The sequence below is a fragment of the Vipera ursinii genome, assembly GCF_947247035.1.
Source record: "Vipera ursinii genome assembly, chromosome: 8".
NCBI classification, from domain to species: domain Eukaryota; kingdom Metazoa; phylum Chordata; class Lepidosauria; order Squamata; family Viperidae; genus Vipera; species Vipera ursinii.
The window spans coordinates 26,512,887-26,526,655 of NC_139519.1; the positions used below are offsets into that span (position 1 = coordinate 26,512,887).

Genomic DNA, 13,769 nt, shown 5'->3' on the forward strand with positions numbered 1-13,769 from the left:
GCGACCGGGTCCGGAACGGGGTTCCGTCCCCGTCTTGGGGGTCTCCTCGAAGGCTATGAAGCAAGGCAGCCGTTTAACGGTGTTTTCCCAGCGCCCGACTCCCGGGTGTAGAACAACGAGCGTTATGGCGCTTCTCTGTATAAGGTCTTAATAAGTTCGTCTTAAAAGCGTACCCCGCTCACCCCCGTCCACCAAACCAAGATGTTTTCATTCAAGAATAGTTTTGCTTGACCTGCCCTGCTATTTCTTTAAGGATATTGTACGTACGTACGTTTCTTTTTAATAATAATAATAAAATGGTAAGGTACTTTGGAGGTCATCTAGTCCAATCCCCTGCTTAGGGAGAACTTACAGAATCACAGAGTTGGAAGGGACCATGGAAGCCATCTAGTCCAACTCCCGCTCAAGCAAGAGACCTTACAAAACCAGAAACTTGGAAGGTACCCTGGAGGTCATCTAGTCCACCCCCGTGCTCAGTCAGGCAGCCCTATACCCGGGGTGTCAAACTCAATTTCATCGAGGGCCGCATCAGTATCACGGTTGCCCTCAGGGGGTCGGGCAGGCGTGGCCATGATGGGCATAGCCTACTGGGTGGGCGTGGCTAGAGTGCATACGGCCTACTGGGTGGGCACGGCCAGCTCTACAGCGTTCACATCAAGGGTGCCAACGGGGGCCCAGGCAGGAGCGGGACAGATCTGAGGGTCTCTGGCAGAAGGAGGGTCTCTGGGCTGGGGCCAAGGCAGCGGGGGCCATTCCCTCACTGTTTCCAGGATGGCTTCGCGTGCCACACGAAACCAGTTCGTGGGCAGGATTCGGCCCTCGTGCCTGTCTGCCCTATACCATTTCAGACAAACGGCTGCCCAGTCTTTTCTTAAAAATTTCTAGTGTTGGAGCATTCACCACTTCTGGAGGCAGGTTTTTCCACAGGTTAATTGTTCTAACTGTCAGAAAGTTTCTCCTTAGTTCTAGGTTTTGGGGTGAGGCACATCATCACATTTCACATCATCAAGTGAAAATCGGAGGAATATTATGCTACTGAAATTAGTTCAAATTAAGCATCAGGATAAGTTTCAGGCGGAAACTCAGTTAACGAGAAGCACGATTGCCCTAGTCTTAAATCTTCTGAAATTCGGGCAAAGAGCCACTCTCCAGGGTCCCGTCGCAGAGTCCGGTAGCTGTGCAGAGAAGGCCCTTTCCTAGGGGCCCGACGCTTTACTTTCTGGCCGGGGGTGGGTGGGAGTCAGAAACAACCTCCAGGGCCCACTTAGCAGTAGAATCCAAAACAAAAAGGAAGAGATGAGACAGCCAAGCGGGTAGCTTTGCAGCAAGCAGGTGGCATAAGAAATCCAGGGCGGTTCCGATAGTATTTTGGGTCCTTTTGAGTCAGTACTGTTTTTCCGAGCATAGGGGCAACTTCAGTAGCTGTTTTGCATCTGTCTTTAGCCCTCTTTTGGGCAAGAAGCAGTCTGCATACCACTCATTTCTCCCACTTTCTAGAACTAGGCCGCTCGACGGATGCAGGCCTGGAGCCCTTCTGCGAAGACGTTTCTTCAGTTTGCCCCTTGGAAAGCGAAACACCAAGGTGACCACCCTATCCTTCGGGCCACGGGGGACAGCGAGAGCTTGGAGTTAATAGGTCAGGAGCCGGTGTTTTGTGTTAGGTGCCTACGGTCCGCTCCAATCTTCTCGGCAGCGTTCTCCATAGCTTCTGGCTCTGCCAATGCTGTAACTATCTGTTTTGTTGTTGAGATATAATGTGGCATCTGCCTTTTTCACGAGTAACAAACTTTCCAGGCCCCCTGCCGATAATTTCTTTAAAATAAAACATTTGCCTTTTAAAATAGTGCCACAATGTTGTTACGCTCTGCCAGATTTTGTCTATGCTAGTTAGTAGCAGAACATCCACAGAGAGTCGTATCGACTGAAAAGCAGTCCGGGAACAGTTAGGCAGAGGTCCGCTCTGTAGTCGCAGAGCGCCTCGTGAGCCACAGGGAAGCCCATCTATCAGAAGGAAGAAAGAGGAAAGATTTTTTCTAAAAAGAAAACAAAAAAAGTAAGCTTTTAAGCAACTCTATATTCTCTCCAAGGGGACTTTTTTCACCTGCACTCTCAGTCTGAGGCTCTGGTGTCTCAGTTTGCCTTTCCAATCCACTTAAGCAAAAGCTTTACACAAAACGATCTCCTATTTCACTTCTCTTAACAGACAGGAGTAGAAGAGGAGTCCCTTCACCCACACTGCCTAGAGAGGAAGGAAAAGATCTACCGCCCGATCGGTCCTGTCCTCACCAACGCGGTTGGCCTCGGGAAGGTTCGTTCACTCAGCCTTCGACAGACCATCCACGGAAAACTTCAGGGGCTTCCTAGATCACGGTAGCCCCAGCATTCCGTCTCAGCTTAACACGAGACATACACCAGGCCGGCGCAGCCGATTCAGGAAACCACAAATTCGCACTCGGATCAACGCGTGAACCCCGTTCGTTCAGGCAAGCTGCCGCCCTCGTTACCGCCGAGCAGGCCGCCTCGCCCGCGCCCCGGAGGCCAAACCTTCCACCTCCTGGGATGCAAACTTGCTGCAGCCGTGCCTTTTCGTCTCCTAGCAGGTGGGTTCTTTTGCTCCGCTTCTATCTGCTCGGCTTTCCTCAACCCATTTTTTGCTGCTTTCGTCTCCTGCCTTCTCTGTAAATCTACGTGAAAGCTGATGAGAAACAAAGTTTTAGTATTTACCAAGAAAAAAATATTGTTATACGTATAGTCACGTGCTGTAGACGGAGAAATAAGTCTGTGGAGCCAGCGTGAGAGGACGGGGTTCGGTCTTTGCGGTAACCGAGTCAGCGGAAGGATCCGAAGAGACTCTAAAAGGACCAGCTGTCTGCAACGAATATAAATCCTTCCATTCCCCACTATCTAGTCAGAGCCGAGGCGGGTTTTCAGACGAGAGGCGAAACATGTTCAAAAAGGAACGGGATTCCGGTGGCATCCGGAAAAAGGATCTTTGGAATAACCACTACTCGGGACGACTCAAACAGAGAAAGAAACCATTTGAAAATATTAAACACGGAACATATCGCTAGGGAACAATTTAATCGTTTTTAAGGAGAAAAGTACAAAGGGTAAAACGTGACGTCTCATTCCAAATTCTATTTAGTATAATATATAGGAGTCCAAATAACATTAAACAATTAGGTTGAAAAATCCAACCAGGAGTACTTTAATTTCTATTTTATGGATATAATTAAAGCCTAAAGGCGAGGATCTGGACAAAACGGAACAAGAAACCAATAGGAGGCGAAGACGCATTTGTCTGCATTCCGCAACGGCCAAGCATTAATTTATTCATATTGTAAATATAAGGTAAGCAGGGAATTTTCAGAAAAAGACATAACTGCTTGCGTGCGGAAGGGTCGGTCTGAACTTGCGTTCCCACACGTGTACGGACACACATACAACCGGAATAATTTAAAATAGTCAAACGTTCACAAATCTTCCATTCTAAACGTCGACGCGTTAGGAAGCCTTCCTTTTAAAAAGAAACCTTACTTCAACGTCCCGTTTTACGTTAGCTCCCCAGCGTGATGATTTTAATTTTATTTTTATCTTAATTTCTGTACTTATTCTATGTTTTGTTGTTAGCCGCCCTGAGTCCTTCGGGAGATAGGGCGGGATATAAATCCCATCAATAAATAAATAAATAATTTCCTGGGAAATTAAGAAGGACGCAAGAAAATGCTTTTTACACAGCACAGCAAGATAACTTTGGGAATCCTTCCCTCAAAAAATAAATACATTAAAAAAATTAAAAATAAACCTTTTTAACGGCATTTTTAAATCATTCTATATTATTAAAATTATCAATATTAACATGCCAACGTAGGCCTTAATTCGCTTTAAGGCTTCCGAAGAAGGATTCGTTCTTCCGCGCCTGCGTCGCAGCAAACGGGCTTCCCTTTTAGTTTAGTTTAGTTTAGTTTATTAAATTTTTATACCGCCCTTCTCCCGAAGGACTCAGGGCGGTGAACAGGGCATATAATAAAAATACAAAACTACAAAAGTTAAAATAGAATTAAATTAATGCCCAAGATAAAACAATAAAATATACAAATATTTAAAACCCAAATTAACTCCCCATCAGGCCAGGCTAGCTTGTTCAAATAGGTGGGTCTTTAACCCGCGCCGGAAGGAGCGGAGATCCGCTTTTAACATTTATATTAATAATAAGTCGTTCATAATATTCATATTTAATAATAAAGCAATAAAAAAGAGAAAAATTACGTTGAAGCGCCACGAAAAAGGATTGTTTCGGCGGCAGCAATACCCTGTTTGACCACAGGAGGGCACCGTTTTCCGTCCCACACCATTAACATCGAGGCCGCCGTAGGTCTTTCGCCGAAGATCGGGACACCGAGAAGCGAAGCCCCAAATGCGCAGAGCGTCAGCCAAAGCGTCGCCGTTCTACGCTCCTCCAAAAGGGACGAGCCGCTTCCGTCGTCGTTCCGCGCACGTTCTTCACGAGTAATCTCCGAGAGACCTTCTCGGCCCGACGCACTTTCCGTCCTTCGATATCGGCCGTCCTCCAGGTCTTTGAAAAAGGACCTTTCCATCACGGACGACTTCCTGTCCGTTCAAATTTGGAGTCCCCCAGGGCCTACATGTCCGTTCTTCTTTATGATCCTAACTTCCGTTCCCGGCAAGAGGGACTTCCCGTCCTTTCACATTTGCATTCCCCTAGGGCATTTTGGTCCGTTCTTCTTTATCATCCCCCCTAACTTCCTTTCCCATTACGGCGAACTTCCTGTCCGTTCAAATTTGGAGTCCCCCGGGGCCTACATGTCCGTTCTTCTTTATGATCCTAACTTCCGTTCCCGGCAAGAGGGACTTCCCGTCCTTTCACATTTGCATTCCCCTAGGGCATTTTGGTCCGTTCTTCTTTATCATCCCCCCTAACTTCCTTTCCTATTACGGCGAACTTCCTGTCCGTTCAAATTTGGAGTCCCCCGGGGCCTACATGTCCGTTCTTCTTTATGATCCTAACTTCCGTTCCCGGCAAGAGGGACTTCCCGTCCTTTCACATTTGCAGTCCCCTAGGGCATTTTGGTCCGTTCTTCTTTATCATCCCCCATAACTTCCTTTCCCATTACGGCAAACTTCCTGTCCGTTCAAATTTGTAGTCCCTCAGGACCTTTTGGTCCGTTCTTTTTTATCATCCTCCTAACTTCCGTTCTCAGCACGGCGGACTTCTCGTCAGTTCAAATTTGCAGTCCCCCAGTGCCTATTGAGGTCCTTCTTAATCACCCTCCTAATTTTCGTTCCTATCTCGGCGGACTTCCTGTCCGTGTAAACTTACCGTCTTCTCGGGCGTTTGAAAAACTACTTTTCCATCACGGCCGACCTCCGGTCCGTTCTTAATAACTCCCCAACTTCCGTTCCCATCATTGCGGACTTTCCGTCCGTTGAAATTTTAATCCCCCAGGTCTATGGCGGACTTTCTGTCCGTGTACATTTGCAGTCCCCCCAGGGCATTTTGGTCCGTTCTTCTTTATCATCCCCCTAGCTTTCCCATCACGGCGGACTTCCTGTCCCTTTATATTTGTAATCTCCCAGGGCCTTTCGGTCCGTTCTTTTTTATCATACCCACTAACTTCCGTTGTCAGCATTGCAGACTTCCTGTGCGCTCAAATTTGCAGTCCCCGGGGCCCTTTTGGTCCATGCTTCTTAATCATTCCCTCCCAGCTTCAAAAGGACCTTTGGTGGAGGGGCGGGCTATTGGCTCCTGAAGTAACACCATTCCCTCCCAACTTAACAGGGAGCCTTGGTGGAGCAGTGGGCTAATGTCTGCTTAAGTAATACTAGCTGCCTGCAATTAGTGCAGGTTCGATTCCCACCAGGCTCAAGGTAGAGAGGGTTGGGGTTTCGGGGGTTAGGGGTTGGGGTTAGGGGTTTAGGAGCACCCCACTACACACTTCCTTCTATGTCGATGCGGTTCATTTGAGGAGCACACACTGAGTACGGTGGATCAGCCAGCTACGAATCCATCTGGTGGTGATGCTGTCTAACCCACCTTTTTCTATCTTATCAAATGCCTTACTGAAGTCCAGGTAAATTATATCCACAGCATTCCTCTGGTCCACTAATTTTGTCACTTGGTCAAAGAATGCAGTAAGATTTGTCTGGCACGATCTGTTTTTGACAAACCCATGTTGTCTTTTAGTAAAGACTTTGTTTGCATCTGGGTGTTTATGTTTATATTTGATGTTTCTAAAGGATATCCCTTTGAGATATCTATATTAATGTACATTGAATATTAAATTTCTAATTGAAATAAATTGTGTACTTTTTATTAAGAAATGATAAATATAAATTGATATAAAAATAAATATAATTTATTTTGAAAATGTATATAACATATTGGTGCCTTAAAGGTTTATCATTGAAAGTATGGATAAAATTGGGGAGAGAAGTTGGAACTCATGGAATTTATTGATTTGTTTGCCATCCATCTAACTTTGTAGAACTTTGTGCAAAGCAAGTCAGGGTTAGGAAGCGCAGGAGATTCTTCCCTTTCCTCTCCAGGTTGCAGGGTGGGGGGAAGCCCGCCCACCGCCCAGAGGTAAAAGAAAGGAAAAGCAGGTCTCTGGGGGCAACAGGAGACTTGGGTCTTTGCAGAGTCCAGCTTGCAATTTTGCTAACTTCCCCAATCACAGCTGCAGCGACTGAGGTAGCAGTCCTGTGGACCAGGAGGAAGGGTAAGAGGCCAGTCCTACAAAGGCCTGCAGGCCGAAAGGCAGTGGAGAAAGAAGGTTACGTTCCCTGGATTTGCAGCCTAGAGCCTCCCCCAATGGGTGACCTGCCCTGCTGTGGCTGTTAAGAAGGAACTCAGGAAAACAGATAAGTTGTCCTTGAGGATTTTTTTTTCTTTTTTGCCGTTTCAGCAAGGTTAAGGCTTTTCCTTTTAAAGAGTTGGGGATGGAAATTGAGTAAGGTTGGGACCCGAGTTGGGAGCAAGAGACAGCGGGAAACACGGTGGGAGGTTGCGATGGCCACCACTCTCAATATTGCAGTTTTGGTGGGAAATAGCAGGAGGGACCTTTCCAAGGGCCTTCCCAGGAGCAGAGCTTGGCAGTCTACCGGGAAGGGCCCTTTCTGGCGTGCCTGCCAGGCCGTGCAGCAGAATCTTCGGATGGTGTTTGCGGGCCCCAGTTTGCAGGCATTTAGAGACAAGATAAGAACGCATGTCCTTTGGCGAACTTTTGATTTCTGAACAATCCTCTTGTGTAATTTTAAGACAGATTTCAATGGCATTAATGTTTATAGATTACAATGTTAGTGTTTTTTGTGAAGAACTTTGACGGTAGAAGAAACAAAAGCTGCCTAGATAACAAATGTAAAATTAGAAATAACTATAAACATAGATTACATCTTAAACCTTAGCGTGCTACACTCTAGGAATAAACATAACTCTAAATCAAATTTTGCAAATCATCAGGCTTAATTGCTGTCCACACTTTTAAAATAAAAAAATACAGAAGCATAACTGTAACGGTGCCTGCCTGCAACAGCAGTACTTTTGTTTTTAAATCAAGTGAAAATCAGAGCAACATTAGGCCACTGAAATTAGTTCAAATTAAGCATCAGTATAGGTTTCAGGTCGTAGCTCAGTCCAAGAGATGCACAATTACCCTATTCTTAAATCTTCTGAGATTCTTTTGGCAGCCACCAAAAGAAATAAATCTTTTAAATGGCATTTTAAAGTTATTCCTTATTATTTAAACCTTACTAATATTAATAGGGCATCGTAGTCCTCCTTAACTTGGTTTAAGGCTTTTGAAGCAGGACTCCTTCTGTGCCTGTGTTGCAGCAAACGGACCTCCCGTTGCCCTATTAATAATAAGTTGTTAATAATAAAGATACAGAAAAATAACGGCAAAATGTCATTAAAAAGTTTTATTAATTGTGACTGGAACACAGGACGGCACTATTTTCAGTCCTGCAAGGAGTACAGAACAGGCACAGAAGAAGGAATCCTGCTTCAAAAGCCTTTAAAAGGTTTCTTTCTTTTGGTGGCTGCTGCAATATATGGTTTGACAGTCTCCCGTCCCATAGCATTAGCAATCGTGGGCATCGTAGTACGCCTTTTAGATGGCCTCAGTGCTATCTCTAGGGGACAGAAAACCGTATTCTCCGTTGGTCCAAGCGGGTACGGCAGCCACCAAAAGGAATAAATCTTTTAAATGGCATTGTAAGATTATTATTCTTTATTAACAGAACCTTATTAATACTATTTAATTCTGTGCCTGTGTCTCAGCCATCTGTCACCCTATTAATATCAATAATGCATTATTATCAATATTAACATTAATAAGGCGTTAATAATAAAGATGGCGAATAATAACCTTAAAATCCTATTTAAAAGGTGTATTTCTTTTTGGCGGCCGCAATACCCGGTTTGACCACAGGAGGGCACGCTTTTCCGTCCCATCGCATTAGTATCGATGCCCCCGTAGGCCTTTTGCCTAGGATCGGGACACCGAGAAGCGAAGCCCCAAAGCGCAGAGCGTCAGCAAAAGCGTCGCCGCTCTACCCTCCTCCGAAAAGGACGAGCCGCTCCCGTCGGCCTTCTGCGCATGTGCACCGTCTCGTTCCTCCCGTGTAATCTCTGAGAGACCTCGGGCCGGCGGACTTCCTGTCCGTCGATATCGGCATTCCCCCAGTACCTTTCTATCACGGCTGCCTTCCGGTGCTTCCGTTTTTGATCATTCCCCTAACTTCCTTTCAGAGCGAGACTTCGGCACGGTGGGCTTCCTGTCCGATGAAATCCCAGGGCCTTTGAAAAACCACCTTTCCATCCTATATCATTAGCATGGAGGCCATCGTAGGCCTTATCGAAGGCCTCCATTCAGCTGTCGCGAACGGAGGCAAAACAGTGCCCTCCTGTGGTCCAATCCGGTGTAGCAGCCACCACCCAAATGGCGTTTTAAGATTAATAAAACCTTATTAATATTAGGCCATCTTATTCTGCGCCTGTGTCGCAAAATAGGGCCACCCGTCGCCCTATTCATATTAGTAGGTTATTACTAATAATGAGAGAGAAAAATAACCTTAAATGCCATTAAAAAAGGTTTCTGTTTCGGCGGCCGCAATTCCCGGTTTGACCACAGGAGGGCACGCTTTTGCGCCCCCGTAGGCCTTTTGCCTAGGTTGGAAACACCGAGAAGCGAAGTAGCAAAGCGCAGAGCGCCAGCCAAAGCGTTGCCGCTCTATACTTCCTCGAAAAGGATGAGCCGCTCCCGTCGGCCTTCTGCGCATGTGCGCCGTCTCGTTCCTCCCGTGTAATCTCTGATAGACCTCGGGCCGGCTGACTTCCTGTCCGTCGATATCGGCCGTCCCCCAGGACTTTTGAAATAGGTCCCTTCCATGACGGCTGACTTCCGGTCATTTCTTTTTGATCATTCCCCTAACTTCCTTTCAGAGAGAGACATCGTCATGGTGGGCTTCCTGTCCTTTCCACGATGGCCGTTTTCCTGTCCATTCTTCTTAGTCATCCTCCAACTTCCTTTCGCGGCGACTTTCTGGGCCTGGCGGACTTCACGTCTGATCAACGTTAGACCGTAGATTTAAAATGCCATTTAAAAGGTTTATTTCTTTCGACGGCCGCAATACCGGGTTTGACCACAGGAGGGCACGGTTTCGCGCCCATAGCATTAATATTGAGGCCGTCGTAGGCCTTTTGCCTAGGATCGGTACACCGAGAAGCGAAGCCACAAAGCGCAGAGCGTCCCCTTTTACAAAGACCTTGAAATGGCCGACTTCCTGTCCGTTCCTTTTAGTCTTCCCGGCCAACTTCCTTTCGCTGCGACTTTCTCGCCATGGCGGACTTCCTGTTAGCTCAGCCGCGCCTTCTGTTGTGCTGCAAAGATCGCGGAGCTCCTTTTTAGAGCCGGGACCAGCACTCAAGGTGTTTTGGCGTCCGGGTCCGGAATGGCGTTCCGTCCCGTCTTGGGGGTCTCCTCGAAGGCTGTCAAGCAAGGCAGCCGTTTGATGGTGTTTTCCCAGTGCCCCACTCCCGGATGTAGAAGAACGAGCGGTATGGCACTTCTCTGTATAAGGTCTTAATAGGTTCCTCTTAAAAGTGTACCCCGCTGACCCCCGTCCACCAAACGAAGATGTTTTCATTCAAGAATAGTTTGCTTGACCTGCCCTGCTATTTCTTTAAGGAGATTGTACGTACGTACGTTTCATAATAATAATAATAATAATAATAATAATAATAATAATAATAATAATAATAATAATAATAATAATAATAATAATAATAATAATTGGAAGGGACCTTGGAGGTCATCTAGTCCAATCCCCTGCTTAGGCAGAACTTACAGAACCACAGAGTTTGAAGGCACCCTGGTGGTCATCTAGTCCACCCCCATGCTCAGGAAACCCTATACCATTTTAGATAAATGGCTGCCCAGTCTCTTCTTAAAAACATCCAGATTTTGAGCATTCACCACTTCTGGAGGCAGGTTGTTCCACTGGTTAATTGTTCTAACTGTCAGGAAGTTTCTCCTTAGTTCTAGGTTTTTAGGTTGAAGCACATCATCACATTTCACATCATAAAATGAAAATCGGAGCAAAATTATGCCACTGAAATTAGTTCAAATTAAGCATCAGGTTAAGTTTCATGTGGAAACTCAGTTAAGAGCCGCTCTCCAGGGTCCTGTCACAGAGTCCGGTAGGTATGCAGAGAAGGCCCTTTCCTAGGGGCCGATGCTTTACTTTCTGGCCGGGGGTGGGTGGGAGTCAGAAATGACCGCCAGGGCCCTCTTAGCAGCAGAATCCAAAACAGAAAGGAGGACACGAGACAGGCAGGTAGCTTCGCAGCAAGCAGGTGGCATAAGAAAACCCAGGGTGTTTCTGATAGTATTTTGGGTCCTATTGAGTCAGCACTGTTTTTCCGAGCATAGGGGCAACTTCAGTAGCTGTTTTGCATTTGTCTTTAGCCCTTTCTTGGGCAAAAAGCAGTCTGTGTAACACTTGTTGCTCCCACTTTCTAGAACTAGGCCGCTCAGTTGATGCAGGCATGGAGCCCTTCTGCGAAGACCTTTGATCAGCCTGCCCCTTGGAATATTAAACACCAAGGTGACCACCCTATCCTTTCGGCCACGGGGGACAGCGAGAGGTTGGAGTTTAGAGGTAAGGAGCCGGTGTTTTGTGTTAGGTGCCTACGGTCCACTCTGATCTTCTCAGCAGCACTCTCCATCGCTTCTGGCTCTGCCAATGCTGTAACGATCTATTTTGTTCTTGAGATATAATGTGGCATCTGCGTTTTTCACAGAGGGAGTAACAAACTTTCCAGGCCCCTGCCGATACTTTCTTTAAAATCAAACATTTGCCTTTTAAAATACTGCCACAATGTTGTTACGCTCTGCCAGATTTTGTCTATGCTAGTTAGTAGCAGAATATCCACAGAGACCCTTATTGACTGAAAAGCAGTCCGGGAGCAGTTAGCCAGAGGGCTGCTCTGTAGTCACAGAGAGCCTTGTGAGTCACAGGGAAGCCCATCCTCTACGAGAAGGAAGAAAGAGGAAAGATGTTTTGCTAAAAAGAAAACAAAACAATAAATAAATTGTAAGCTTTTAAGCAACTCTATATTCTCCCCAAGTGGACTTTTTTCACCCGCAGTCTCAGTTTGAGGCTCTGGTGTCTCAGTTTGCCTTTCCAATCCACAAGCAAAAAATTTAAACGAGATGATCTCATAATTCACTTCTCTTAACAGACAGGAGTAGAAGAGGAGTCGCTTCACCCACACGGCCTAGAGAGGAAGGAAAACATCTATTGCCCGATCGGTCATGTCCTCGCCAACGTGGTTGGCCTTGGGAAGGTTCGTTCAACCAGCCTTCCACAGACCATCCACAGAAGACTTCAGGGGCTTCCTAGATCACGGTAGCCCCAGCATTCAGTCTCGGCTTAACATGAGGCGTACACCAGGCCGGTGCGGCCGATTCAGGAAACCACAAATTCCCACTCGGGTCAATGCGTGAAACCTGTTCGTTCAGGCAAGCTGCCGCCCTCGCTACTGCTGGGCAGGCCTCCTCGCCTTGCGCCCTGGAGGCCAAGCCCTTCTGCCTCCTGGGATGCAGACTTGCTGCAGCTGTGCCTTTTCGTCTCCAAGCAGGTGGGTTCTTTTGTTCCGCTTTGATCTGCTCTGCTTTCCTCAACCCATTTTTTGCTGCTTTCATCTCCTGCCTTCTCTGTAAATCTATGTGAAAGCTGATGAGAAGTAAAGTTTTAGTATTTACCGAGAAAAAAAATATTGTTATATGTATAGTCATGTGCTGCAGCTGTAGATGGAGAAATAAGTCTGTGGAGCCAGCGTGAGAGGATGGGGTTTGGTCTTTGTGGAAACCGAGTCGGTGGAAAGATCTGAAGAGACTCTAAAAGGACCAGCCGTCCGCATGGAATATAAATCCTTCCATTCCCCACTATCTAATCAGAGGCGAAGCGGGTTTTCAGATGAGAGGCGAAACATCTTCAGAAATGAACGGGATTCCGTGGTTATCTTTGGGATAACCACGACTCGGACGACTCAAACATACAAAGAAACCATTTGAAAATATTAAACACGGAACATATCGCTAGGGAACAAAAAAAGCATTTTTAATGAGAAAAGTACATTTGTGGAAAGTAAGCCTACATAGCACATACATATATCTTAAGAAGGTAAAATATGACGTTTCATTCCAAATCTTATTTTGTATAATATATAGGAGTCAAAATAACATTAAATAATTAGGTTGAAAAATCAAACCAGGAGTACTTTAATTTTTATTTTATCGATATAATTAAAGCCTAAAGGTGAGGATCTGGAGAAAAGGCAACAACAAACCAATATCGGGCGAAGACGCATTTGTCTGCATTCTGCAACGGCCAAGCATTAAAATTAATTTATTCATATTCTAAAGATAAGATAAGCGGGGAATTTTCAGAAAAAGACAATTGCTTGCGTGCGGAAGGGTCAGTCTGAATTTGCATTCCCACATGTGTAAGAATGCACACACAACCGGAATAATTTAAAATAGTCAAACGTCACAAATCTACCATTCTAAACGAAGACGCGTTAGGAAGCCTTCCTTTTAAAAAGAAACCTTACTTCAACTTCCCGTTTTACGTAAGCTCCCCAGCGTTTCCATCCCAATTATCGATCAGGTCCACGCTTCTCAAAATTTAGCAATTCTGCTAGTATCCGCTATTTCCCATATCGTTAACCAGTAATTTCCTGGGAAATTAACAAGGACGCAACAAAACGTTTTTTGCATAGCAAGATAACTTTACGAATCCTTCCGTCAAAAAATAAATACATTAAAAAAATGAAAAACCTTTTTAACGGCATTTTTAAATCATTATATATTATTCAAATTATTAATATTAACAGGCCAACGTAGGGCTTAATTCGCTTTAAGGCTTCTGAAGAAGGATTTGTTCTTCTGCGCCTGCGTTGCAGCAAACGGGTTCCGTTTTAACATTAATATTAATAATGAGGCGTTAATATTTATATGTAATAATAAAGCATTAATAAAAAGGAGAAGTTAAAACGCCATTAAAAAGGATTTTTGTTTCGGCGGCAGCAATACCCCGTTTGACCACAGGAGGGCACCGTTTTCCGTCCCACACCATTAACATAGAGTCCGCGGGAGGTCTTTCGCCTAAGATCGCGACACCGAGAAGAGGCCCCAAAAAGCGCAGAGCGTCAACCAAGGCGTCACCATTCTACGCGTCAGCCG

The 13,769-nt window shown here is 45.7% G+C and overlaps 1 protein-coding gene and 2 long non-coding RNA genes across 5 annotated transcripts in view; 2 read left to right on the forward strand and 1 right to left on the reverse strand.

Annotated features, from left to right (window-relative positions):
• LOC310643839 lies at positions 1 to 2,434 on the forward strand. 2 transcript variants are annotated; one of them, XR_014493172.1, is made up of 3 exons: positions 1 to 263; positions 1,498 to 1,582; positions 2,204 to 2,434. It is a non-coding gene; the product is annotated as an uncharacterized lncRNA (long non-coding RNA). The 2 variants fall into 2 exon arrangements; XR_014493173.1 differs by having other exon boundaries at positions 1 to 259.
• LOC310643836 (uncharacterized protein) lies at positions 2,377 to 4,764 on the reverse strand. Its single transcript, XM_083368434.1, has 2 exons — positions 4,270 to 4,764; positions 2,377 to 2,695 (listed from the first exon to the last, which is right to left on the reverse strand). Exons 1-2 carry the CDS (start codon positions 4,596 to 4,598, stop codon positions 2,458 to 2,460), a joined length of 567 nt encoding a protein of 188 aa, XP_083224560.1. The 5' UTR covers positions 4,599 to 4,764; the 3' UTR covers positions 2,377 to 2,457.
• A 4,972-nt stretch (positions 4,765 to 9,736) lies between these two features.
• Positions 9,737 to 13,769, forward strand: part of LOC310643838 — a 4,457-nt gene continuing 424 nt past the window's right edge. The window contains exons 1-4 of one of the 2 annotated variants that reach the window (XR_014493170.1): positions 9,737 to 10,078; positions 11,043 to 11,181; positions 11,765 to 12,163; positions 12,317 to 13,769. The exon at positions 12,317 to 13,769 is cut by the window's right edge and continues 424 nt beyond it. This is a non-coding gene — a long non-coding RNA (uncharacterized lncRNA). Of the gene's footprint in view, positions 10,079 to 11,042; positions 11,182 to 11,764 lie in introns of both variants that reach the window. The other variant, XR_014493171.1, reaches the window with a different exon arrangement.